Genomic DNA, 21,850 nt, shown 5'->3' with positions numbered 1-21,850 from the left:
ATTTACAAGTCTTAGTGACAAAGAGAAAATCCTGAAAGCAGCCCGAGAAAAGAAGTCTGTAACATACAATGGTAAAAATATTAGATTGGCGGCAGACTTATCTACAGAGACCTGGCAGGCCAGAAAGAGCTGGCATGATATATTCAGAGCACTCAACGAGAAAAACATGCAGCCAAGAATACTCTATCCAGCTAGGCTATCATTGAAAATAGAAGGAGAGATAAAAAGCTTCCAGGACAAACAAAAACTGAAAGAATTTGCAAACACCAAACCAGCTTTCCAGGAAATATTGAAAGGGGTCCTCTAAGCAAAGAGAGAGCCTAAAAGTAGTAGATCAGAAAGGTACAGAGACAATATACAGTAACAGTCACCTTACAGGCTAATAATGGCACTAAATTCATATCTCTCAATAGTTACCCTGAATGTTAATGGGCTAAATGCCCCAATCAAAAGACACAGGGTATCAGAATGGATAAAAAAACAAAGCCCATCAGTATGTTGCCTACAAGAAACTCATTTTAGACGCGAAGACACCTCCAGATTTAAAGTGAGGGGGTGGAAAACAATTTACCATGCTAATGGGCATCAGAAGAAAGCTGGGGTGGCAATCCTTATATCAGATCAATTAGATTTTAAGCCAAAGACTATAATAAGAGATGAGGAAGGACACTATATCCTACTCAAAGGGTCTGTCCAACAAGAAGATCTTAACAATTTTAAATATCTATGCCCCTAACGTGGGAGCAGCCAATTATATCAACCAATTAATAACAAAATCAAAGAAACACATCAATAATAATACAATAATAGTAGGGGACTTTAACACTCCCCTCACTGAAATGGACAGATCATACAAGCAAAAGATCAACAAGGAAATAAAGGCCTTAAATGACACACTGGACCAGATGGACATCACAGATATATTCAGAACATTTCATCCCAAAGCAACAGAATACACATTCTTCTCTAGTGCACATGGACCCTTCTCCAGAATAGATCACATCCTGGGTCACAAATCAGGTCTCAACCAGTATCAAAAGATTAGGATTATTCCCTGCATATTTTCAGACCACAATGCTCTGAAGCTAGAACTCAGTCACAAGAGGAAAGCTGGAAAGAACCCAAATACATGGAGACTAAACAGCATCCTTCTAAAGAATGAATGGGTTAACCAGGAAATTAAAGAAGAATTGAAAAAATTCATGGAAACAAATGATAATGAAAACACAACGGTTCAAAATCTGTGGGACACAGCAAAGGCAGTCCTGAGAGGAAAATATATAGCGGTACAAGCCTTTCTCAAGAAACAAGAAAGGTCTCAAGTACACAACCTAACCCTACACGTAAAGGAGCTGGAGAAAGAACAAGAAAGAAACCCTAAACCCAGCAGGAGAAGAGAAATCATAAAGATCAGAGCAGAAATCAATGAAATAGAAACCAAAAAAACAATAGAAAAAATCAATGAAACTAGGAGCTGGTTCTTTGAAAGAATCAATAAGATTGATAAACCTCTGGCCAGACTCATCAAAAAGAAAAGAGAAAGGACCCAAATAAATAAAATCATGAATGAAAGAGGAGAGATCACAACTAACACCAAAGAAATACAGACAATTATAAGAACATACTATGAGCAACTCTACGCCAACAAATTGGACAATCTGGAAGAAATGGATGCATTCCTAGAGACATATAAACTACCACAACTGAACCAGGAAGAAATAGAAAACCTGAACAGGCCCATAACCAGTAAGGAGATTGAAACAGTCATCAATAATCTCCAAACAAACAAAAGCCCAGGGCCAGACGGCTTCCCAGGGGAATTCTACCAAACATTTAAAGAAGAACTCATTCCTATTCTCCTGAAACTGTTCCAAAAAATAGAAATGGAAGGAAAACTTCCAAACTCATTTTATGAGGCCAGCATCACCTTGATCCCAAAACCAGATAAGGATCCCACCAAAAAAGAGAACTACAGACCAATATCCTTGATGAACACAGATGCAAAAATTCTCGCCAAAATACTAGCCAATAGGATTCAACAGTACATTAAAAGGATTATTCACCACGATCAAGTGGGATTTATTCCAAGGCTGCAGGGTTGGTTCAACATCCGCAGATCAATCAATGTGATAGAACACATTAATAAAAGAAAGAACAAGAACCATATGATACTCTCAATAGATGCTGAAAAAGCATTTGACAAAGTACAGCATCCCTTCCTGATCAAAACTCTTCAAAGTGTGGGGATAGAGGGCACATACCTCAATATTATCAAAGCCATCTATGAAAAACCCACCGCAAATATCATTCTCAATGGAGAAAAACTGAAAGCTTTTCCGTTAAGGTCAGGAACACAGCAGGGATGTCCACTATCACCACTGCTATTCAACATAGTACTAGAAGTCCTAGCCTCAGCAATCAGACAACAAAAAGAAATTAAAGGCATCCAAATCGGCAAAGAAGAAGTCAAACTATCACTCTTCGCAGATGATATGATACTATATGTGGAAAACCCAAAAGACTCCACTCCAAAACTGCTAGAACTTGTACAGGAATTCAGTAAAGTGTCAGGATATAAAATCAATGCACAGAAATCAGTTGCATTTCTGTACACCAACAACAAGACTGAAGAAAGAGAAGTTAAGGAGTCAATCCCATTTACAATTGTACCCAAAACTATAAGATACCTAGGAATAAACCTAACCAAAGAGACTAAGAATCTATACACAGAAAATTATAAAGTACTCATGAAAGAAATTGAGGAAGACACAAAGAAATGGAAAAATGTTCCATGCTCCTGGATTGGAAGAATAAATATTGTGAAAATGTCTATGCTACCTAAAGCAATCTACACATTTAATGCAATCCCTATCAAAATACCATCCATTTTTTTCAAAGAAATGGAACAAATAATCCTAAAATTTTTATGGAACCAGAAAAGACCTCGAATAGCCAAAGGAATATTGAAAAAGAAAGCCAAAGTTGGTGGCATCACAATTCCGGACTTCAAGCTCTATTACAAAGCTGTCATCATCAAGACAGCATGGTACTGGCACAAAAACAGACACATAGATCAGTGGAACAGAATAGAGAGCCCAGAAATCGACCCTCAACTCTATGGTCAACTAATCTTCGACAAAGCAGGAAAGAATGTCCAATGGAAAAAAGACAGCCTCTTCAATAAATGGTGCTGGGAAAATTGGACAGCCACATGCAGAAAAATGAAATTGGACCACTTCCTTACACCACACACGAAAATAGACTCCAAATGGATGAAGGACCTCAATGTGAGAAAGGAATCCATCCAAATCCTTGAGGAGAATGCAGGCAGCAACCTCTCGACCTCAGCCGTAGCAACATCTTCCTAGGAACAATGGCAAAGGCAAGGGAAGCAAGGGCAAAAATGAACTATTGGGATTTCGTCAAGATCAAAAGCTTTTGCACAGCAAAGGAAACAGTTAACAAAACCAAAAGACAACTGACAGAATGGGAGAAGATATTTGCAAACGCATATCAGATAAAGGGCTAGTATCCAAAATCTATAAGGAACTTAGCAAACTCAACACCCAAAGAACAAACAATCCAATCAAGAAATGGGCAGAGGACATGAACAGACATTTCTGCAAAGAAGACATCCAGATGGCCAACAGACACATGAAAAAGTGCTCCACGTCTCTCGGCATCAGGGAAATACAAATCAAAACCACAATGAGATATCACCTCACACCAGTCAGGATGGCTAAAATTAACAAGTCAGGAAATGACAGATGCTGGCGAGGATGTGGAGAAAGGGGAACCCTCCTCCACTGTTGGTGGGAATGCAAGCTGGTGCAACCACTCTGGAAAACAGCATGGAGGTTCCTCAAAATGTTGAAAATAGAACTACCCTATGACCCAGCAATTGCACTACTGGGTATTTACCCTAAAGATACAAACATAGTGATCCGAAGGGGCACGTGTACCCGAATGTTTATAGCAGCAATGTCTATAATAGCCAGACTATGGAAAGAATCTAGATGTCCATCAACAGATGAATGGATAAAGAAGATGTGGTCTATATACACAATGGAATACTATGCAACCATCAAAAGAAATGAAATCATGCCATTTGCGACGACGTGGATGGAACTAGAACGTATCAAGCTTAGTGAAATAAGTCAATCAGAGAAAGACAACTATCATATGATCTCCCTGATATGAGGACATGGAGAAGCAACCTGGGGGGTTAGGGGGATAGGAGAAGAATAAATGAAACAAGATGGGATTGGGAGGGAGACAAACCATAAATGACTCTTAATCTCACAAAACAAACTGGGGGTTGCTGGGGGGAGGTGGGATTGGGAGAGGGGGAGGGGGCTATGGACATTGGGGAGGGTAAGTGCTATCGTGAGTGCTGTGAAGTGTGTAAACCTGGCGATTCACAGACCTGTACCCCTGGGGATAAAAATACATTATATGTTTATTAAAAAAAAAAAAATTTGGAAGGGGAGGCGAACCGTAAGAGACTATGGACTCTGAAAAACAACCTGAGGGTTTTGAAGGGTCAGGGGTGGGAGGTTGGGGGAACAGGTGGTGGGTAATGGGGAGGGCACGTTTTGCATGGAGCACTGGGTGTTGTGCAAAAAGAATGAATACTGTTACGCTGAAAAAATAAATAAAATGGGAAAAAAAAATAAATCCTTAATACAGAGTCATTTATTTTAGTGTAAGGTGTGAGGTAAGGGATCCAACTTTACTTTATTTCCAGGTGGCCTCTCAGGTGGCTCCATAACATTTATTAAATAATTCATTTCTCCCCATAAATTTGAAATGCCATTTTTATAATATATTATACTTATTTATATCTTATTTTTAAAATATATTTCTGGATTTTTCCAGTCTGTTTCACTGATTTAATCATGTACCTCTTAATACTTACATGACTATAGCTTTATAAAATATTTTAATATACTAACCAGATGCCTTTTCACAGTTTTACTAGCTATTCTTTTCCTGTTTATTTTTCATGTGATCTTTAGAATCTACTTAAGTCTAAATTGTATTGGTATTTTAAATTCAATTATTTTAGAGACTCAGTGAAAAATGTATTCCTTTATAATTTTAAGTCTTCCTACATAGTGTTTCTTTACATCCATTCAAGACATCTTCCCTCCCTCATTCAGGGCAATTTAAAATTTTTCTTTATGTATATTTTATAAGTTTCTTTATCCCTATAGAATATTTTTTCCCACATGAATGTGATCTTTTATTCCATTATACCTATAAAATTGGTTGTAGTTGCTATTTATAAAGAGCTTTGATTACCATATTTTAATTTTCTACCCAACCATCTGACTGAATTCTCTTAGAAGTTATAGTATTTCTTTCCTTGAGTCATTTCGGGTTTTTAGTTACATAATCCCATTTTAGCCCCTAATTCTTTCTTTCATCTAAAATAATAGCAGTCTGGTAATATACATTTGTCTTCTCAATTTTAATGAGTATGCTTCTGATGTCTCCCCATGAAATAAATATTTATCAAATGAAGTATCCATTTGTGTGTGTATTGTTAAGAATTTTAATAAGAGGTTATGATTAAATTTTATTAAATGTCTTCTCAGTATCCATTGAGAGAACTGGATGACTTCTCTTTGAATTATTAATATGGCAGTTATATTAGCAAGTTTTCTAATACTGAACCATCTTCAGATTCGTGGAGTAAACCTTACTTGGACATGGTACATGGTTTACTATATTAGTAAACTTTAGGATTTTCGCCACAGTCTTCATAAATGAGTTTGGTATTAACTTTTTTTTTCTTTTCCTGTGCTTATCTTATTCAGTTTGGTTTCAGTGTGATAGGAATTAATACAAAGAATAAGGAAAACATCCCCCCGCTTTAAATGTTCTTAAACAGTTTGAATGTATTGGTGTTATTTGTTTCTGAAAGATTAAATAGAATCTCCTTATGAAAAATACTGTTAAGAAACCATGTGGGCCAAAGGTTTTCAGGAAGTGTAGCTCATTGACCAATTTCCATAGGTCTTCTTCCTCCCCCCACATAGGTCTTCTATAGCAGCTAGTCTGTATGCATTTTTAGTCTATTCTGAACAATCGCTCTATTAATTTATACACTGTAAGGAAATCATTTCATCTCAAGTTTATGTACTTAGAATAGAGCTCAGTGATCACTGATTATTATTTAAAATTTATGTGCATATATATCTCTACATACATAAAATTTTCTTTACATTTTGGTTATCTTCTTTCTTTCCCTCTGTCCATCTTTTTTCTTTTTTTCTTTCTCCTTTCTTTCTGTCTTATTATTCATGCTTTCTTCCCTTTTTCTTGAATAGGTTAACAAGTGGTTTATCCAGTTCATTTTTCCCCCAGAGAGCCAACTCATATTTGTCTGTGGTTTTTGTTTGCTAAATAATAAATATCTCCTTTTATCTTTGTTAATTTAGTCTGTTTTCTTAGAAATTTATATTGTTCCCCTTTCATACATTTTGAAGTAGACAATTTATTTTCTTCCTTGCTTGAGTATTTGAGACTCTTCTTTCATATGTCACAATATCTAGCATTTTCATCTTCATTATTTTCTTCATAATTTGCAACTTTGGTTTTGACTTTCCCATTGGCCCAAAAGTTGCTTTAAATGACATCATATGATTTTTGATGTTTTCAGTGGTTGTAAAGCAAGCCTGTACTTTCATCAGATGTTACACGGGGAGGGTGTTTCACAAAAGCATGAGTAGGAGGAGATAGAGGGCCCATTTTAGAAGACTGCCCCTGCTAAGCGGGGAGACTCACTATTTTACACAGTACATATTCTGTGTTAGCTATTTATCTTCTCAAATACTGCCTCTCTTCCATTCTTTCTGTTTTCCTTCTGGGACTATGAGTAGACACAGACATCAGTATTTTCCTCTTTGTTATCTCCTAACCCAGTTTTTTAAAGTTTTTTCCAATTTCTTTTCTCTTCTTTATAATTTCTTCACATCTATTTTCCAGTCATGAATTCTTTCCTTCAGTGATGTCAGAATCCACTGCTTTCCTTCAACAATTATACCTTGACTGTCTTATAATAAAAGTTCTTTCTAGTCTCTTTTTCAGATTTGCCTGATCATATTCAATCGTATCTCACCACTGGCTTGCATATGCGATGTTATCTTCTATTTCTTTAAAAATTTTATAGATAATTATTATAATAATTTTTTTCTGGAGAGGGAGAGGGTGGGCAGGTGAAAAGGGAGAGGGAGAGAGAGAATCTTAAGCAGGCTCCACACCCAGTGCAGAGTTCGGTCTCACAACCCCGAGACAGTGACCTGAGCCAAAATCAAGTATAGGGCACTTAACTGACTGAGCCACCCAGGTACTCCTAGATAGTTACTATATATTCTGTATCTGTGATTTTTCTATCATCTAAATACCTTGGAAGTTTAAATATTTTGTTGGTTGCTTCTGCCAGCTGTGATTTATGTTGCCATGTTTCATCGTGAGTTTACTTTTATTGAAAATAAGTGGGGAATTTTGAGAGCCTGAATGGTGGTTGCTTTTCCTCACAGAGACTTTATATTTGTCTCAAAAAGCTAGGGGTGCCACCATTCCTTCTAGAACTGGTAAACACCCTTCCAGATTCCAGACTTACTCTCCCAACTGGAATGTTGATCATTGCCAGCCCTCCTTGTATGTGCTGACTACAGATTGGACTGTGTTGTAAGTACGTACAAGTATAGCTATGTGTGTGTTTTGTAATGGTTTCCTTGAACATTTCCTTTACTTTGGTTAGCTCAGCAGTAAGGATGACATTTTAGGGGCATCTGGCTGGCTCAGTTGGTAATAGCATGAGACTCTTGGTCTTGGGGTTATAAGTTTGAGCCCCACATTGGGTATAATAAAATCTTTAATAAAATGTCATTAAAAAAATACCTAGCTCAAAAAAAAATACCTAGCTCTTTTTGGAATGGAAGAATAGTGTTGCCTTCCACAGACTTATCTATTCTGACATTTGCTAGAAGCAAAAGGTGTCATAGGCAAACCTCTCTTTAGAGTTTGTACTATACCCTAATTCCTTGGGCACGTTGAAATAAATGCATTTCCACCTTTAAGCTCCTTATCTCCATTCTTTCAACACCCCAATTTAATTATTTGTCTTAGTAATTCATATTTTCCCTTTAAAAGCTCTTATATATTTACATTTCTTATATTTTATTCCTCCCCCTGCTAGACGTGATAAAGAAACTGATATATATGGACAGTCTCATGCTCCCCCACCCTACTGCACCTTCTTTTCTAGCCCGTTCTTATATCTGTATCATTTTTGCCTCATCCAGGTTTATATACTCTGCATTCTGTTCTCTAATTTCAGTCCCCACATTTCAATCAGTGCTTTGATGGGTGCTCACTTCTAGTCACTTCTAGGTTTTGCATTCGTTTCTCTGCTGACTGTACTTTATCCTCTAGTATTTTCTCGAAAAAAGGAATCAGCTAGTTACAGGTTTGAAAATAATTTTCTGGGGCACCCCGTCAATTAAGCATCTGCCTTCAGCTTAGGTCATGATCCTCAGGGTCCTGGGATCATGTGGGCTTCCCGCTCAGTGGGGAGTCTGCTTCTCCTTCTCCTCCCCACTTGTGTGCGTGTGCGCGCGTTCTCTCTCTCTCAAATAAATAGATAAAATCTCTAAAAAATTAATTTGCTGTTACCTAAATACTCGAGCAATACTTAGTTGCTAGAAATTGCTCGGGTTACACTTTCTTTCCTCGTGTCCTTCTCAGCGTGGCTCCACTGCCGTCTGGCCATGAGTGCTGCTGTGGGGAAATCTGCTGTCTTTTCCCATTGTCGGTGACTTGATCTTTTTGTCCGGCTGCCTAAAATATTTGGGGCTGTATCTCTGAAATCTGGTAACTTTTATCAGGACATGCCTCATGCTCATTATTCTTTGCCATGTTTTCCTCGAATGGGGCTTTGCTTTTCAAACCGAGACCTTCTTTCATTTCATTTCAGGATAGGATCTTGAATTTCTCTTCAGATACCTTTTCTGTTCCTTCATCGTGGTTCTCTTTAGGAGTGCTGTGCTTCAGCCCCAGCTCAGGGCCCTTGACCTCCACAAACATCTGTCTCCTCTTCGGACAAACTGGAGCTCATCCTCCTTGCCTCCCACAAAATTGCTTTATGTTGCATCTCCTTGACGTGACTTCCATGTCTGTCATATTTGCCAACTCTGTTTCAGTTGTTTATTCCTTTTATTACATTCATTTTTTCTCAGTCATTAACTCCATGTACCTCTCTGTGTTCAGTGGTATCGCTCTTCTTCTTCTGCTCTCAGTGTTGTCCTCATTGGCCATCTGATTTGATTCTTTCTTACCTTCTTACCTTCCAGTTCTGATGGTTGATAATTTATCTCCTTTGACCTGACCATCCTTTCCCTGAGTTCTTATGTATTTGCTTTTTGCAAGTTAAAAAAAAAATTACTATGGTTTTTATAAAAAATAATGCACATAGGTTTGGACATTCTTTTTACCCATATGATGATCATATTATCTGGTGAGTATTCTTCACATGCTTTCTTCTCCCTTTTTATTTGTACTAATTTGTGTAAATCCTATACTGATTGTTTTTGACTATTGCTCACCTCTGAGTTGTTCTTGGACCAGCGATTGATAGGATATTCATTTTGGAGATTGTCAGAGTTATTTCCAGGCTAACAGTGATTTTCCTTACAAGAGGAGTGTGGGTTCTGACCTAAAGAGACCAGCAGTTGCAAGACTGCCCACTGTGTACTCTGTCTCTTGCTCTGAGGAGTGGCTTCCTACATGTAGGGTCTCTCCTTGTAATTTCCTTGTGAAGCCCTGATTTTCCTACTTCTGCCTGGTGATAGGTTGGGTCCAGAGAATCTTCCCTCGCCAGTTGAAGCATGCATTTCTCTCCTTATCTTCCCTCTCTCTAAATAGTTTTACTATAAATAGTATGCTGTGCTTGCATAAAAACGCATGTTTTATTTAGAGCTTGATTAGTTTTTAGAGAGTGAACACATCTGTGGAGCCACTACATAGGCTGAGAACCAAGATATGAACCTTGATCAATGAACTCCCAGTCCAGTACTTCTGACCCAGCTTAGGCCCTTGACCTCTACAAATGTGCACCTCTTCTTTGGAAAAATGGAAAGAATAGAGAAAGCCCTGTCCTGCCTGCCTCCCACAGCTGTCATGGGCCTCGGACACATGTCAGAGTACTTTGTCATTTGGAAAGCACAGCATGAATGCCAGCTCTCTAAAAGGCATCACAGTAACAAGCATTCATACTGTCCATACTGTTTTTCCAATACTGAAAATGGTTGTTTTTTTTTTTTTTAAAGATTTTATTTATTTATTTGACAGAAATCACAAGTAGACAGAGAGGCAGGCAGAGAGAGAGAGAGGGAAGCAGGCTCGCTGCTGAGCAGAGAGCCCGATGCGGGACTCGATCCCAGGACCCTGAGATCATGACCTGAGCCGAAGGCAGCTGCTTAACCCACTGAGCCACCCAGGCGCCCCTCCAGTACTGAAAATGAATCACAGAAGGGCAGCTGCTTAGCTTGGGCACACAGGGCGATGCTAATGGCCGAGCTGGGGTCAGAGGCTGCCACTCTAAAGTTGCCTTCCCTGCTCAATCCCCTTGTCTTCATTTTGAGACTAAACAGAAAGGTAACCACTGTCCTGACTCCCAGCACCACCATTTTTCTCCTGCTTGTTTTTGAAGTTCATATAAATGGGATCATGCCGTATTCCATTGTTCTAGTAGACCATAATTCCTCTGTTGATGGCCACTTGGACAGTTTCTAACTTTGGGACAAATACAAAGATTGTTGCTAGGAACCTTCTTGACAAAATGTTTTTGGTGAACATAGACACACGTTTCTGTCCAGTGCATACCTAGGAGTGGCGCTATTGAGTATTAGAACGTGCATGTCTTCAGCTTTAGTAAGTACTGTCAAAGAGTTTCTCAGAGTTGTTGGACCAAGTTAGAAGCTCGGCATTCATTTAAGAACGTTCTTATCACATCACATCCTTTCCAACACTTTGTATTCTCTGTTTCTGTTGTTGAGTCATTCTGGTGGGTGTGTAGAGGTAAGGACTGGTGGTTTTAATTAGCCTTTCCCTGATGGCTGATGAAACTGAGTGCCTGTTCATATGTTTATTGGCCTTCCTTACATTTAAATGCCTTCATTTGTGAAGTGTCTAAGTTTTTTGCCCATTTTTCTACTGCACCATTTTAATTGTCCACGGGGGCTTTTGTTTTGTGTTTTTTACGTGTATTCTAGATACAAATCCTTTGTTGGTTCCATGCATTACAAATATCTCTCCCATGTATTACAAATACCCTCTCACTTTCTTACAGTTGTCTTTTGATAAACGGAATTCTTCATTTTAATATAGGACAAGTCATTGATTGTTTTCCCTTTATGGTTAGTACTTTTTGTGTTCTATGTAAGAAAGCTTTGCCTGACCCCATCTCCTTTTCTCTGATGATTAGAAAGGTTTTATGGGAATGTGCTGTCTATAAAGTGCATAACAGTCCACACTGCCTTCTTCCTCTCCCTCCCGATGGGGCAGGTTCGTCTCCTAATCCCAAGCACTCCTCCCCCATAAATTACCTTCAGGGTCAGTCTGTCTCATGAAGACGTGTCCACACACTGACACCACACTCTTGAAGAGCTCTGGGGTCAAGGTGCATGGAATCAAACATTTAATGAGGTGCAGTCTGTCTTTATGGGACCAGCTGGTAGTGTGCTCGGGGTTCTCATCTTTTTACCATTCCATGGAGAGGTGAGCAGTAATGGGAACGCAGGGGCTTTCCTGACCCCAAATGTGCACCATTCCACTTGAATCATCAACTTCTTTAAAGGCCCAGAGCCGCTTTGACATACTTGAGAAATGAGGAAGTGCCGTAGGCTTTTGGGCTCTTTGTCAAAGCCCCTCCAGCTCTGCTTTCCTTCCCTTTTTCTCCTCTTGTCTCTTCAGCTTCCAAATACTTTCTGATTTGAGACAGCATGGTACACATCTATTCTGTGCAGATGTTTAAGAGTACTTGGAAAGGCAGCCCTCTGCACGAAGCGAGGCACACGCTTTGCAGGCTCCACTGAGCAAGGACTCTTGACCCTCACCCAGCCCAAAATGCACCCACAGGTGCCCTGGCCATGCCCCAGAGGGTGAGGTCTTCCTTGCTTCAGCCCAGGCCTCTTCCCCATGATTGGGCTTGGCATCCTGGAAGCACTGCTTCTTTAAAAGAGCCTTCAGTACATCTGTTCTCAATTTTCAGACCACGAGGCGAGGATTTGGGTGCAAGTAGTTTATCTGGGAAGTGATCCCAGGAAGCACTGTGAGGGGGCAGGAACGTGGGTGGAGAGACCAAAGTGCACTGAAGGGCAGGTGACCGCAGGGACAGTGGGGCCATCCCACCAGGACCCTCTGAGAGAAGTGAGGAGCTTGCCTCGGCGCCATCCCACCAGGGGAGATGGGCTATCCAACTCCCATTCCTGTGGTCCAGGGTCATTCCAAGGTCAGAGGATGGCCTCTGGCAGAGAGACTGGAGAAGTGGCAGCCGGTGTGTACAGACATTGAGTATGCTCTGAGTCCTGCGGGGGAGACTGAGGCAGCCAGGGAGGATGCTAGCCATGTCTGCTCCAGTTCTTTTCATAAATGGTTCCATCCTGAGCACTTGGTCAACATGCAGGTTTTCTATTAACACAAACGGGAGTCTGTTTTTAAATGCCTGGCCTTGTTGAAGAATTATTTTAATTGTATATTTGTGCATGTTAAGAAATTCCTTAGGTGAAATAACTGTAAGAAATTATGCATAAGTCAGCTGAACTAGAAAATGGGTGGCCACGGAGAGAGTGGAAAACCTTCTTTAACCCCTTGGGGTCTCTGAGCCCTTTATTGGCCTTCGGGCTCTGGCTTTTAGGCCTGTGTATGGGCCCCTCCAGCCTCAGCAACAGAGCTGCCTCTTCTAGCAGGCCCTCCCTGAGGAGGCGAGGGCAGGGAGATTCTTTTCCCATGCACTCTGTCTGACCCATGGGTATCTGCCTCACATCTTCCTCCATTTAAACGGAAGGTATGTGTTAATGGCGCCCAGCCTGCACCCTGCATTGGACACCCCCTCAGTAGCTAATGCAGAAATTGCTGAACCGAATCCCCCGAGACAAAGCCCTCCTCGGAGTCAATGCACAGAATTTTGTGGAATTAAAATGAACCAGTTGAATGATGCACTTTTATATCCAGATTCATGACCCTCCTTCTTCCCTTCATATTTCAAATTCCGAATCCAAACCAGTCATTGGGCCCCACCTTCCAACCCCAGAAGTGACCTGTTTATGGCGTTCTAGGCAGTTGTGTTCCTTCCCTTGTCAGCAGCATCTGATGTGTGCTGGACTGTGGTGCCTGGTGGAAGGAGATACGTCCTGCAAGACCAAGCTGGACCCTCCTCTGGACGGCACCGAGTGTGGGGCAGACAAGGTAACCCCCACCTCCCATGGCCCTCCCCTGGCCCCCGTCTCCTGGGCATTGGGCAAGTCTCCTGAAGGTTAAGTCTCCACACCATACTCGTGCTCGACACACCCCCCGGGCTGCCCCAGAAAGGGCCATGGAGCCCACTCTGGGCAAAGAGCGACACTTCTATCACGTCTCTCCTTTTTTTCTGATAAGATACAAGAATTGCTTAATATTTTTATTAAATTGACTCTTCTTGTCACAAAAGTGAATTTCCTTAAAAAACAAAAAAATCTTTTACATCAACAAACCATACATGGGAAAACAGGATCGCTGGTCATACACAAAAGGCTATCCTAAAACGAGTTCAATGAGCACAGTGTTAGCCGAGTCTAGCTAGAGGTTTAGAGAGCGAGCCCCAGGCCTGATGTTCATTAACAGGAGAGACTGATGTTGGAGAGGAGGGGTGTTCAGGGCCCGCAGCCACAGATTTCTCCTTAGTCCTAACTGCAAGGAGTGAACCAGATGCCATGATGGGAAACCACTAAATCACCTCTCATGGCCCAGAAGTGCCGGGCACGCTGGGCAATTCCATCGTAGAGGAGTGGCTTTCTCTTATTCTCGGAGCCAGGGTTCACCTCTGTGGAGCTGGCAGTGTCCTCTCCAAGCACCAAACCCAACTTTGGAGTGCAAAACCACAGAACCAGGAAGCACAGCCTTCCAGAGAGACGAGGCGCTCATGTGAAGTGAAGTTTGCCTAAGCTCGGGTCTCTTCACGAGCCCTGTGAATTAATCCTTTCTCTGAGAATTGAGAAAATTCCAAGGGAGCCCATACTATGGCCTGTTAGGGCAAAATGCAAAGCCCACAGGTATATACGTGTCAGGGCGAGTAAGAAGGATGGTCTCCAGAGTTAACAAGCATGCCTACCCCTGAAAGGGCCTACTTTTGTGTAAGTTACAAAAAGCCACTGGGAATGGCGTGGTCTTTTCTCACGTGGAGGAAATTGCAATGATGTGGCGAGCGAGCAGGTGGGATTCCTTGGCGCTGAGTGGCCCTGGGGCCCGGGGCCTGCCCTGCTGTGTTTCAGTGGTGCCGCGCAGGAGAGTGTGTGAGCAAGACGCCCATTCCGGAGCACGTGGATGGAGACTGGAGCCCGTGGGGTGCTTGGAGCATGTGCAGCCGGACGTGTGGGACAGGAGCCCGCTTCCGGCAGAGGAAGTGTGACAACCCCCCGTAAGTCCCCCTTGACCAGGCATTCTCCAGGGTGCCCTGATCGGGGTTTCCAAATCGCAGCTCTTCCCATCTGATGCCAAGAATGGTCTGTCTCCTGAGGAGAATTTGAGCTTAAGGGGAAAAAAAAATGAAATCCCTCCAAGGCCCCCGGGGGGCAAGGGTGTCATGTGTGTCATACGGCGTCTTGGCTTCGACAGAGCTCTAGCTGTGAACATGGATGCAGGAAGTCCCATCGTGAGCTGGCTCCTTATTCCTCATGTGGGCCTGGGTAGAAAGCTTTCGTGAGATAGCTGGGTGACAATCTCCCTTTGCAGGCTTCCTCAATCAGGGTCATTTCAGGAAAGCCTGTGGACCTTTGGGAAGAATGGCTGGCCTTCAGATTGGCTATGAGCTGATGTGGGAGCCGCCTGGCTGTGAATGAGTCACAGAGCATCTGGGGGTTCAGCTGTCTTGTTCATCCAGATATTTTTCACCTGTGCTCTTAGAACTGTTTGACAGAAAATCATATTTTGTTTGTTTTGTTTTTTGGGAAGGGTTTTCCTCCCTCATTGGCTTCCTTTCATTGACCTTGAGGATGACCCTTCTTGTTCTTGGCACATTTGTTCCAGAAAGCTCAGGGCTAGATTTGTGCTTCATTACAGTAATTCCTTTCCCACAGGTTTTTCTCTTCTCCTCTGAGATTTCCATTTTTAATATTTCATTAAACAGTCTTCTTTATGTCTGGTGTGCCATCAGCTGGATCACATTAATTTTGCAAATGAATGAGTTATAAATGAGTAAAGAGAAATGCTTTATATCCATGGTTAAGTCATATTGATGAATAAGTAGCAAACCCCCCTTGTGTTTAAAAATTCTGATGCCCAGACTTTATCCCAGAGCAATCAACACACAAATTCTGGAGCTGGGACTCGGGAACTGGATGTTTTAAATCTCTACAGGTGAACCCAATGGCCAGCCAAGGTCCAGAACCTGCCGATTAAAGGAAACTGACCTCTCAGTTTAGTCAAGGTCAAAAGCACTCTCCGCGCCCCCTGCCCCAGTAGTGCTATGAGAATTGGCATCACATACTGTGTCTTATTAAAACTCTTCCTTCCAGTATTAAGCAGAGTACCTGAAAAATAGTAGGTGGGTTTTTAATCTTTTAGAAATGACTTCTTAATTAAAAGCATGGAGGATATACTGGGATTCTCTAGAGAAACAGAATCAAGGAATATATATATGATTTGCAGTGAGAAATTGGCTCATAGGGTCCCATGATCTCCCATATGCAAGCTGGAGACCCAGGGGAGCTGGTGGCATCATCCTGTCGGGGTCTGAAGGCCTGAGAACCAGGGGAGCTGATGGTGTAAATCCCAGTGGGAAGGCAAGAGAAGATGCAGAGGGAGGTCCTAGTGGGTGTAGAGGGCGCACGGGGTGGATGTGAATTCCTCCTCCTTCTGCCTTTTGTTCTGTTGAGGGCTTCAGGGAATTGGATGATGCCTCTTGGGGAGGGCCATCCAGATCCCTGCATCTGTAGATTCAGATACCAATCTGTCTGGAAACCCTCTCACAGACATACCCAGAAATAACCTGTAGGTCAGTCAAGTTGACACAGAAAAGTAACCATCACAGATGTGTAGTTGGTTAGAAAGCCTGTTTAGCTAAATGGTGAGAAATTAATAGAGAGAGGCTTCAACAGTTTTTTTCATAGCCCTGTGAGGAAGTTAAAATAGTTCCTTCTGTGGACCTGAGACGAGAGCTCTGTGGGCCCCTGGGTGGCTCAGTCAGTTAAGCATCTGCCTTTGGCTCAGGTCATGATCCTGGGGTCCTGGGATCAAGCCCCGAGTCAGGCTTCCTCTTCCCCCAATCCTGCTCCTGTGCTTGGTCTCTCTCTCTTACTCATGCTCCCTCTCTCAAATACATAAAATCTTTAAAAAGAAAAAAAATGAAGAAGAAGAAGAGAGCTCTGGGTTTGGAATCAGGATGCAGAGATTTGGGCCTGGCTTGTTTGTTGGTCATGTGACCTCAAGGAAGCCCCTTCTCAGTTCCACCATTAGAGGGAGCTGGCAGGGTATCACAGGAAGAGCTGGCCTTCGAAGCAGAAACAGAGAAGGCTTCAAGTCCCCGCTCCTTACAGCAGCCCATGGCTATTACGTGTGTTGTCTCTCTCTGAAGTTGGGATAATTCATGGGAATGCCTATAAAGGACATGGTCTATATTGAGGACATGGCCCTCTCCATCTTACATGAACAGAGAACTATGTGCCCTGTCACCGATCTCCCAGCACATGTGAGGCTCAGAGGAGGGTGATTTACGTGGAAAGGCTTTGTTCAGAGCAGGGCACAATTTGCAAGAGTTGTAGCTGTCCCAGTGCTTCATGTTTGCATCCAGAGCTCTTATACCCTGGCAGAGGATCAGTCTCCTTCAGCACATCATTCCGTATCAGGTGTCACCCAGGAATGTCATAGGAGGGGCATAGCAGAACCATTAAATGCCCAGAAGGATCCCGTGGCCCGAGACAGTGGACAATTGGATTGTATTGAGGTGAGGACAACCCTTACAAGAATATAAGATGTCATCAGTGCTGAGCAGACACATTAGCCACACCTAAGGGCCTGACTCTGTCTGCTTGGCATGACCTTGGCTAGGGCCTCCCCCATACTTTGGCTGGACCTGTTGTTCCCATCGCAGCTGTTTTCTGCCCTTACCACTCTTAAAAAACCCCTTCTTCAGAAAGCCAAGCTAATATGCCTTCCCCCACCAGCCTGGCCTGCTGTGGGATTTCATGGGCTAGGTCCTTACCCCGTCCCTCCAGGCCCATTGGCCTCAAGACAGAGGCTATTCCGGAAACCCCGAAGTTGCTGTAAAAATCTTCCATTCCTTTTATCAGGGGCACCCCCATCCAGTGGGGGTCATGAGTTTTCTCTCTTTGCACCTCTTCCTATGTCTCATCATTTAGGAATGGCAGAATTCGCCAGGCCTCTGCAAACAGGCCTACTGAGGGGTATGTGGGTCCCAGCACATCAGATGGCTATGGGCCCTGACACATCCCTGGAGGGAAGTCTTTATGTCTGATCTCGGCCGTCCAGCCACATCCCATGGGTCAGGCAATAGTAGACACACCAGAAAGAGAATGATGGTGTTCTCATGTCGCTTGGCTCCTGTGCCCCATTTCAGTCATGCCTTCCCAACATGGTACCTTCAGTACACCTTGACAAAGCTCTTACTCTGGGCCAGGATCTCTGCTAGGTCTAGGCTTACAGTGACAAGCAAAAACAGATAAAGTCCCTGCCCACTCTCGATGGGCACAGTCCTGCCAACTTCCCTCAGTCTTCTCCTGGATGCCTCAAACGTGACTCTTCCCAGACTGTGATCTCTCCTCCCAGTGCACATCTCTGCTCTCCATTAACAGCACCACCCTCCATCACATGGCTCCAGGCCAAAGCCCCTGAGTCCATGAATGGTCCCCTTGTCCCCTCTCCTCCTCTTCCACAACCTCTTGTGATAAGAATGGCAAACGCACCTTGCCCCAGTTCCCTTCTCGGCATTTACATGTAGTAAATCAATGAATGCTGCCCTATAGGATGGGTGCTCTTTCTTTGCCCTAGAAACTGAGTTGTGGAGAGGTTAGGTAACTTGCCCACTGTCAACTGGTGTAGAGCCCAGCGGTGAGGCTGTGTTGTTCTCTCAGACCTTTTGCACTGGCCTGCCTGCTTCCCGCATACTCCCTGCCCCCCCAGGTTCATTCTCCACATAGAACCAGAGATCCACTTAAGCACAAATCCAGTTCTCTCTCTTCCTGCTACAGCCCTTTCCACCAGTCTCTGCTACACTTAGAATGAAGTCCATACTCTTAATCATGGTCTCTGTATTCATTTCCTGGGGCTGCCATCATAAATTACCACAACTTGGTGTCTTAAAACAGCGATTTATCCTCTCTCCGTTGTAGAAACCAGAAGTCTGAAATCAAGGTGTTGGCAGGATTGATTCTTTTTCGAACCCGAAGGAGGATTCATCCCACCCATGCCTCTCCCTGAACTTCTGGTGGCTTCGGGCACTTTCTGGCATGCTTTGCCTTTGTAGACTTGCCTCTGTCTTCACATGGTCTTCTCTTCTCTTCTGAGGATACCTGTCACTGGATTTGAGACCCACTCCAAGTCAGACGGATGACCACCTCTCCTACTTAAGAGATCCTCAGTCCTCAAAAGAGTCTACCAAGACCCTTTTTCCAATTAAGGTCACATTCAACGGTTCTGGGTGGGCTTATCTTGGAGGGGAAGGGGCCACCGTTTCAACCCACTGCAGAACTTCTCTCTGTCCTCAGAGCACTCCAAGCTCTGGACCTTTTTCAGTATCCCTTCCCTCTCCCCAGCTTGCTGTGCCCCTCCTTGGGTTTCTAAGTAAATGTCTCCTCAGGCCTCCTTCCCGACTACCTTGCACAAGGCAGGGTGCTGGCTTTACACTCTCTCTCAGTGCCCTTTTCCCACGTTACAAGTGTTACAACAATTTATAGCACTTGCCCTTATGTCCTTGCTTACTTGTTTTCACTTTGCCTTCCCCCACACGGGGATTTGAACTCCATGAAGGCCGCCTGGGGCTGGACACCATTCTCCTTTCCATGCTTCTAACAGAATAGCCCTCTATGACACGTGCTGCCTCCCTCACTACTTGGAGGCATGCTTGCTGAGAAAAAGCAGTCTCTGCTTGCCAGTGCCCCAGAACCCCACTCGATACTGTTTTTTTTCCCCCAAAACTCGAAGGTTATTGTAAATTCTTAGGCCAAGAAGGCAGGTCACTAGCTAGCCACCCTTTCTTGTACCATCACACCTCACAGAGGTCCCGGTGCTGTGGACAGCCCTGAGTCAGGGCTCAGGTTCCCCTGCATATGAGGATTATGCCTGCCCTGCCCCAGGGAGGTTGTAGCCCACAGTTAGGGGACCTCAGGGTCCTCTCCAGAACAGACTCCAAAATGTCACCCAGCCTTGTTTATCCCAAGTGAGAGAAACAGTTATGTCTTTGCTTCTGTAATATTTATGCCTGGTCAACCTATTTAGTCTTGTGCAATAACAGTGTTGTTCTGTGCCTCATTCTGGAGAACACCAAAGGGCTTTCTCCCTGGCAGTGTTCTCCAAGGTTCCTCACCTTCAGGGAAGCAGCCCAGGTGCATGGAAAGAGAAGGGCCCAGTCTTGGGCAGGTGGGTTAGCAGCAGCCCCCAGTGTTTCTGGGGGACATGCAGGATACAGACTGTGTTTTGTGAACTCCAGGCAACCATTGTTAGCCTGCCTTTGCAGAGAAGCCTGACGTGGTGATTGTTACAAAGCACAGCTGATCGAGGCCCGGAGCCAATCTCTGACCAAAGCAATGTCCTCTCCCTGGCTCACTCCTCAGCTCACCAGGCTCGCTGCCTTGAGATTTCCCAAGGATGTCCAGATCTCACTGCTGTGTACATCTCGGGGTTGGAGCACTCCCACCACCCACTCCTTACCCCCTTCACTTTATATTCCTGGCTCCTTCCCTGCTTTCCGCAGCTGGTTTATTCACTGTTCAAAAACACTGGCAAAACAGTCCACTCTCCCCCACCCCACCTTTTTCTTTCTCTAGTCCTGGTCTTCATAGCACTTGGAATTTGTATTTCTTGCCAGCTGACATAAGGGCCTTGGGGGACCATCCGTGTTTTTCATCTAGCTTCCTAGGCTCATTCTTTCCTGCCACAATTTGTGTCACTGTCGGTGGGAGTTTCTGCCCAAAGACTGCAAGGCAGAAAGTTCATCTGTCATTTGAATTCTGGTACCCCATCAGAAGGCTTGTGTTTTAGAGGGAAGGATGGAGAGTAGGGTTGGGGGAAAAAGGCTCAGATGGTCTTGTGTGAAAAGCCCACTCTGTCAGAGCACAAGAAAGACAAGATGGTGAGTGAAGCATAGAAGTGGAATGCAATTCTATGGAATGGAGCAGCATAGCTCAGAAAGCAGCCAGGCTCCTAAGACCCAGGGGGACGCCTGGGGGTAGCGAGTGACGTTCTGTGCCTATAATTGCTTTTTGCTTCTGAAGTGAAACCCCCCATATGCGTGCTTTCAACGTGTCAGTGACCTGGTGTTCCCACAGATGGACTTTTAAAATCTCAGTCTTTTGGATACCTTGCAGAAGAGGTCTTAAAACTAGGATGTCTGCTGCCCAGAAGGGGCATTACGAGGCAGGCACTACTCCTGATATCTGCAGCTGCCAGCCATCCACTAAGCATCTGTGTCTCTGGATGGTGAGCAGATCTGAACTACTGCTGAGACTTTCAATTTATAATCAATCTTCGCTAACTAAACAGAGCAAAGAAAATAAAAAGTGTCCATCAGCCAGAGCATTCCTCTTCCTCCTGTCCTGATTCTGTGTGTTCATCTACTCCCAAAGAAAAGTGCCTTGTGATCCTGCTCACCTTGGTGAACTTTTGCTGCCTCCCAACTCTGCACTGGGGTCTGACCAAAGCTCTCCATGCCCCACCCTAGCAAGAGACAGCTGGTCCTGCCCAGTAGGAGCTCACTTTTCTCTCCACACTTTCAATCTCTCACCAGAGCCTCTCTACCTTTTTTTTTTTTTTTCCCTTGTGTTTAAACATCTTTATTGAGGTACAATATGCAGAAAAACCCACCTATCCTAGAGCGAGGCTCCTGCTGCAGTGCTGTGCATCGTAGGCAGAGAGCTGTATGCTGGGCACACGTGGCCATGCATGCTGGCAGTGGGAAGGAGTTATTGGCTCTTAGGGCGCATGCATGTAATTGAAGGGGGGCTTGGTTTTGCAGAGCAGCCCTGCCAATCAGGATCAAATAGTGAACCAAGGGAAAGCTTGAAAGAAAAAAAAAAAAAAAGTCGGTCTTTTTTTTTGAACAGGGGAAGTTTAACATAAAAAACATTAGCTATAACAGGTGGTTGGAGTAATAGGACCTAGCTGCTAAGAGATAAAGAGAATACAGGAACAACGGTGGAAGAGCAAACATAGGAAGTGGCCACTCTCTTCCAGTCTGAGGCAGAGCACTCAAAAAAGGAACAAATATAATGAAGATGCCTCCCTCCCCCCCGCCCACACACACCCAGGGATGAATTTCCTAGACTTTGTTGGAGAGGATGAAATCGAGGCCCATTGGGTGATGAAGAAGTTTGCAGAGCTGCTGCACTGGTGGAACCCTCTGGAAAGTCACAGC

At 43.7% G+C, this 21,850-nt stretch overlaps 1 protein-coding gene across 2 annotated transcripts in view; it reads left to right on the top strand.

Moving 5' to 3' along the window:
- The window catches only part of ADAMTS17 (ADAM metallopeptidase with thrombospondin type 1 motif 17), a 346,546-nt gene that overhangs the window by 195,901 nt on the left and 128,795 nt on the right, over positions 1-21,850 (top strand). Inside the window, exons 11-12 of one of the 2 annotated variants that reach the window (XM_046010435.1) lie at positions 13,375-13,476; positions 14,538-14,683. In XM_046010435.1, the coding sequence (XP_045866391.1) occupies positions 13,375-13,476; positions 14,538-14,683 (248 nt within the window). Of the gene's footprint in view, positions 1-13,371; positions 13,477-14,537; positions 14,684-21,850 lie in introns of both variants that reach the window. The other variant, XM_046010434.1, reaches the window with a different exon arrangement.

Source organism: Meles meles, chromosome 6, assembly GCF_922984935.1.
Source record: "Meles meles chromosome 6, mMelMel3.1 paternal haplotype, whole genome shotgun sequence".
Lineage (NCBI taxonomy): Eukaryota > Metazoa > Chordata > Mammalia > Carnivora > Mustelidae > Meles > Meles meles.
Note: the sequence above shows the minus strand (reverse complement) of the source record. Positions and strands in the feature narration are given on the sequence as shown.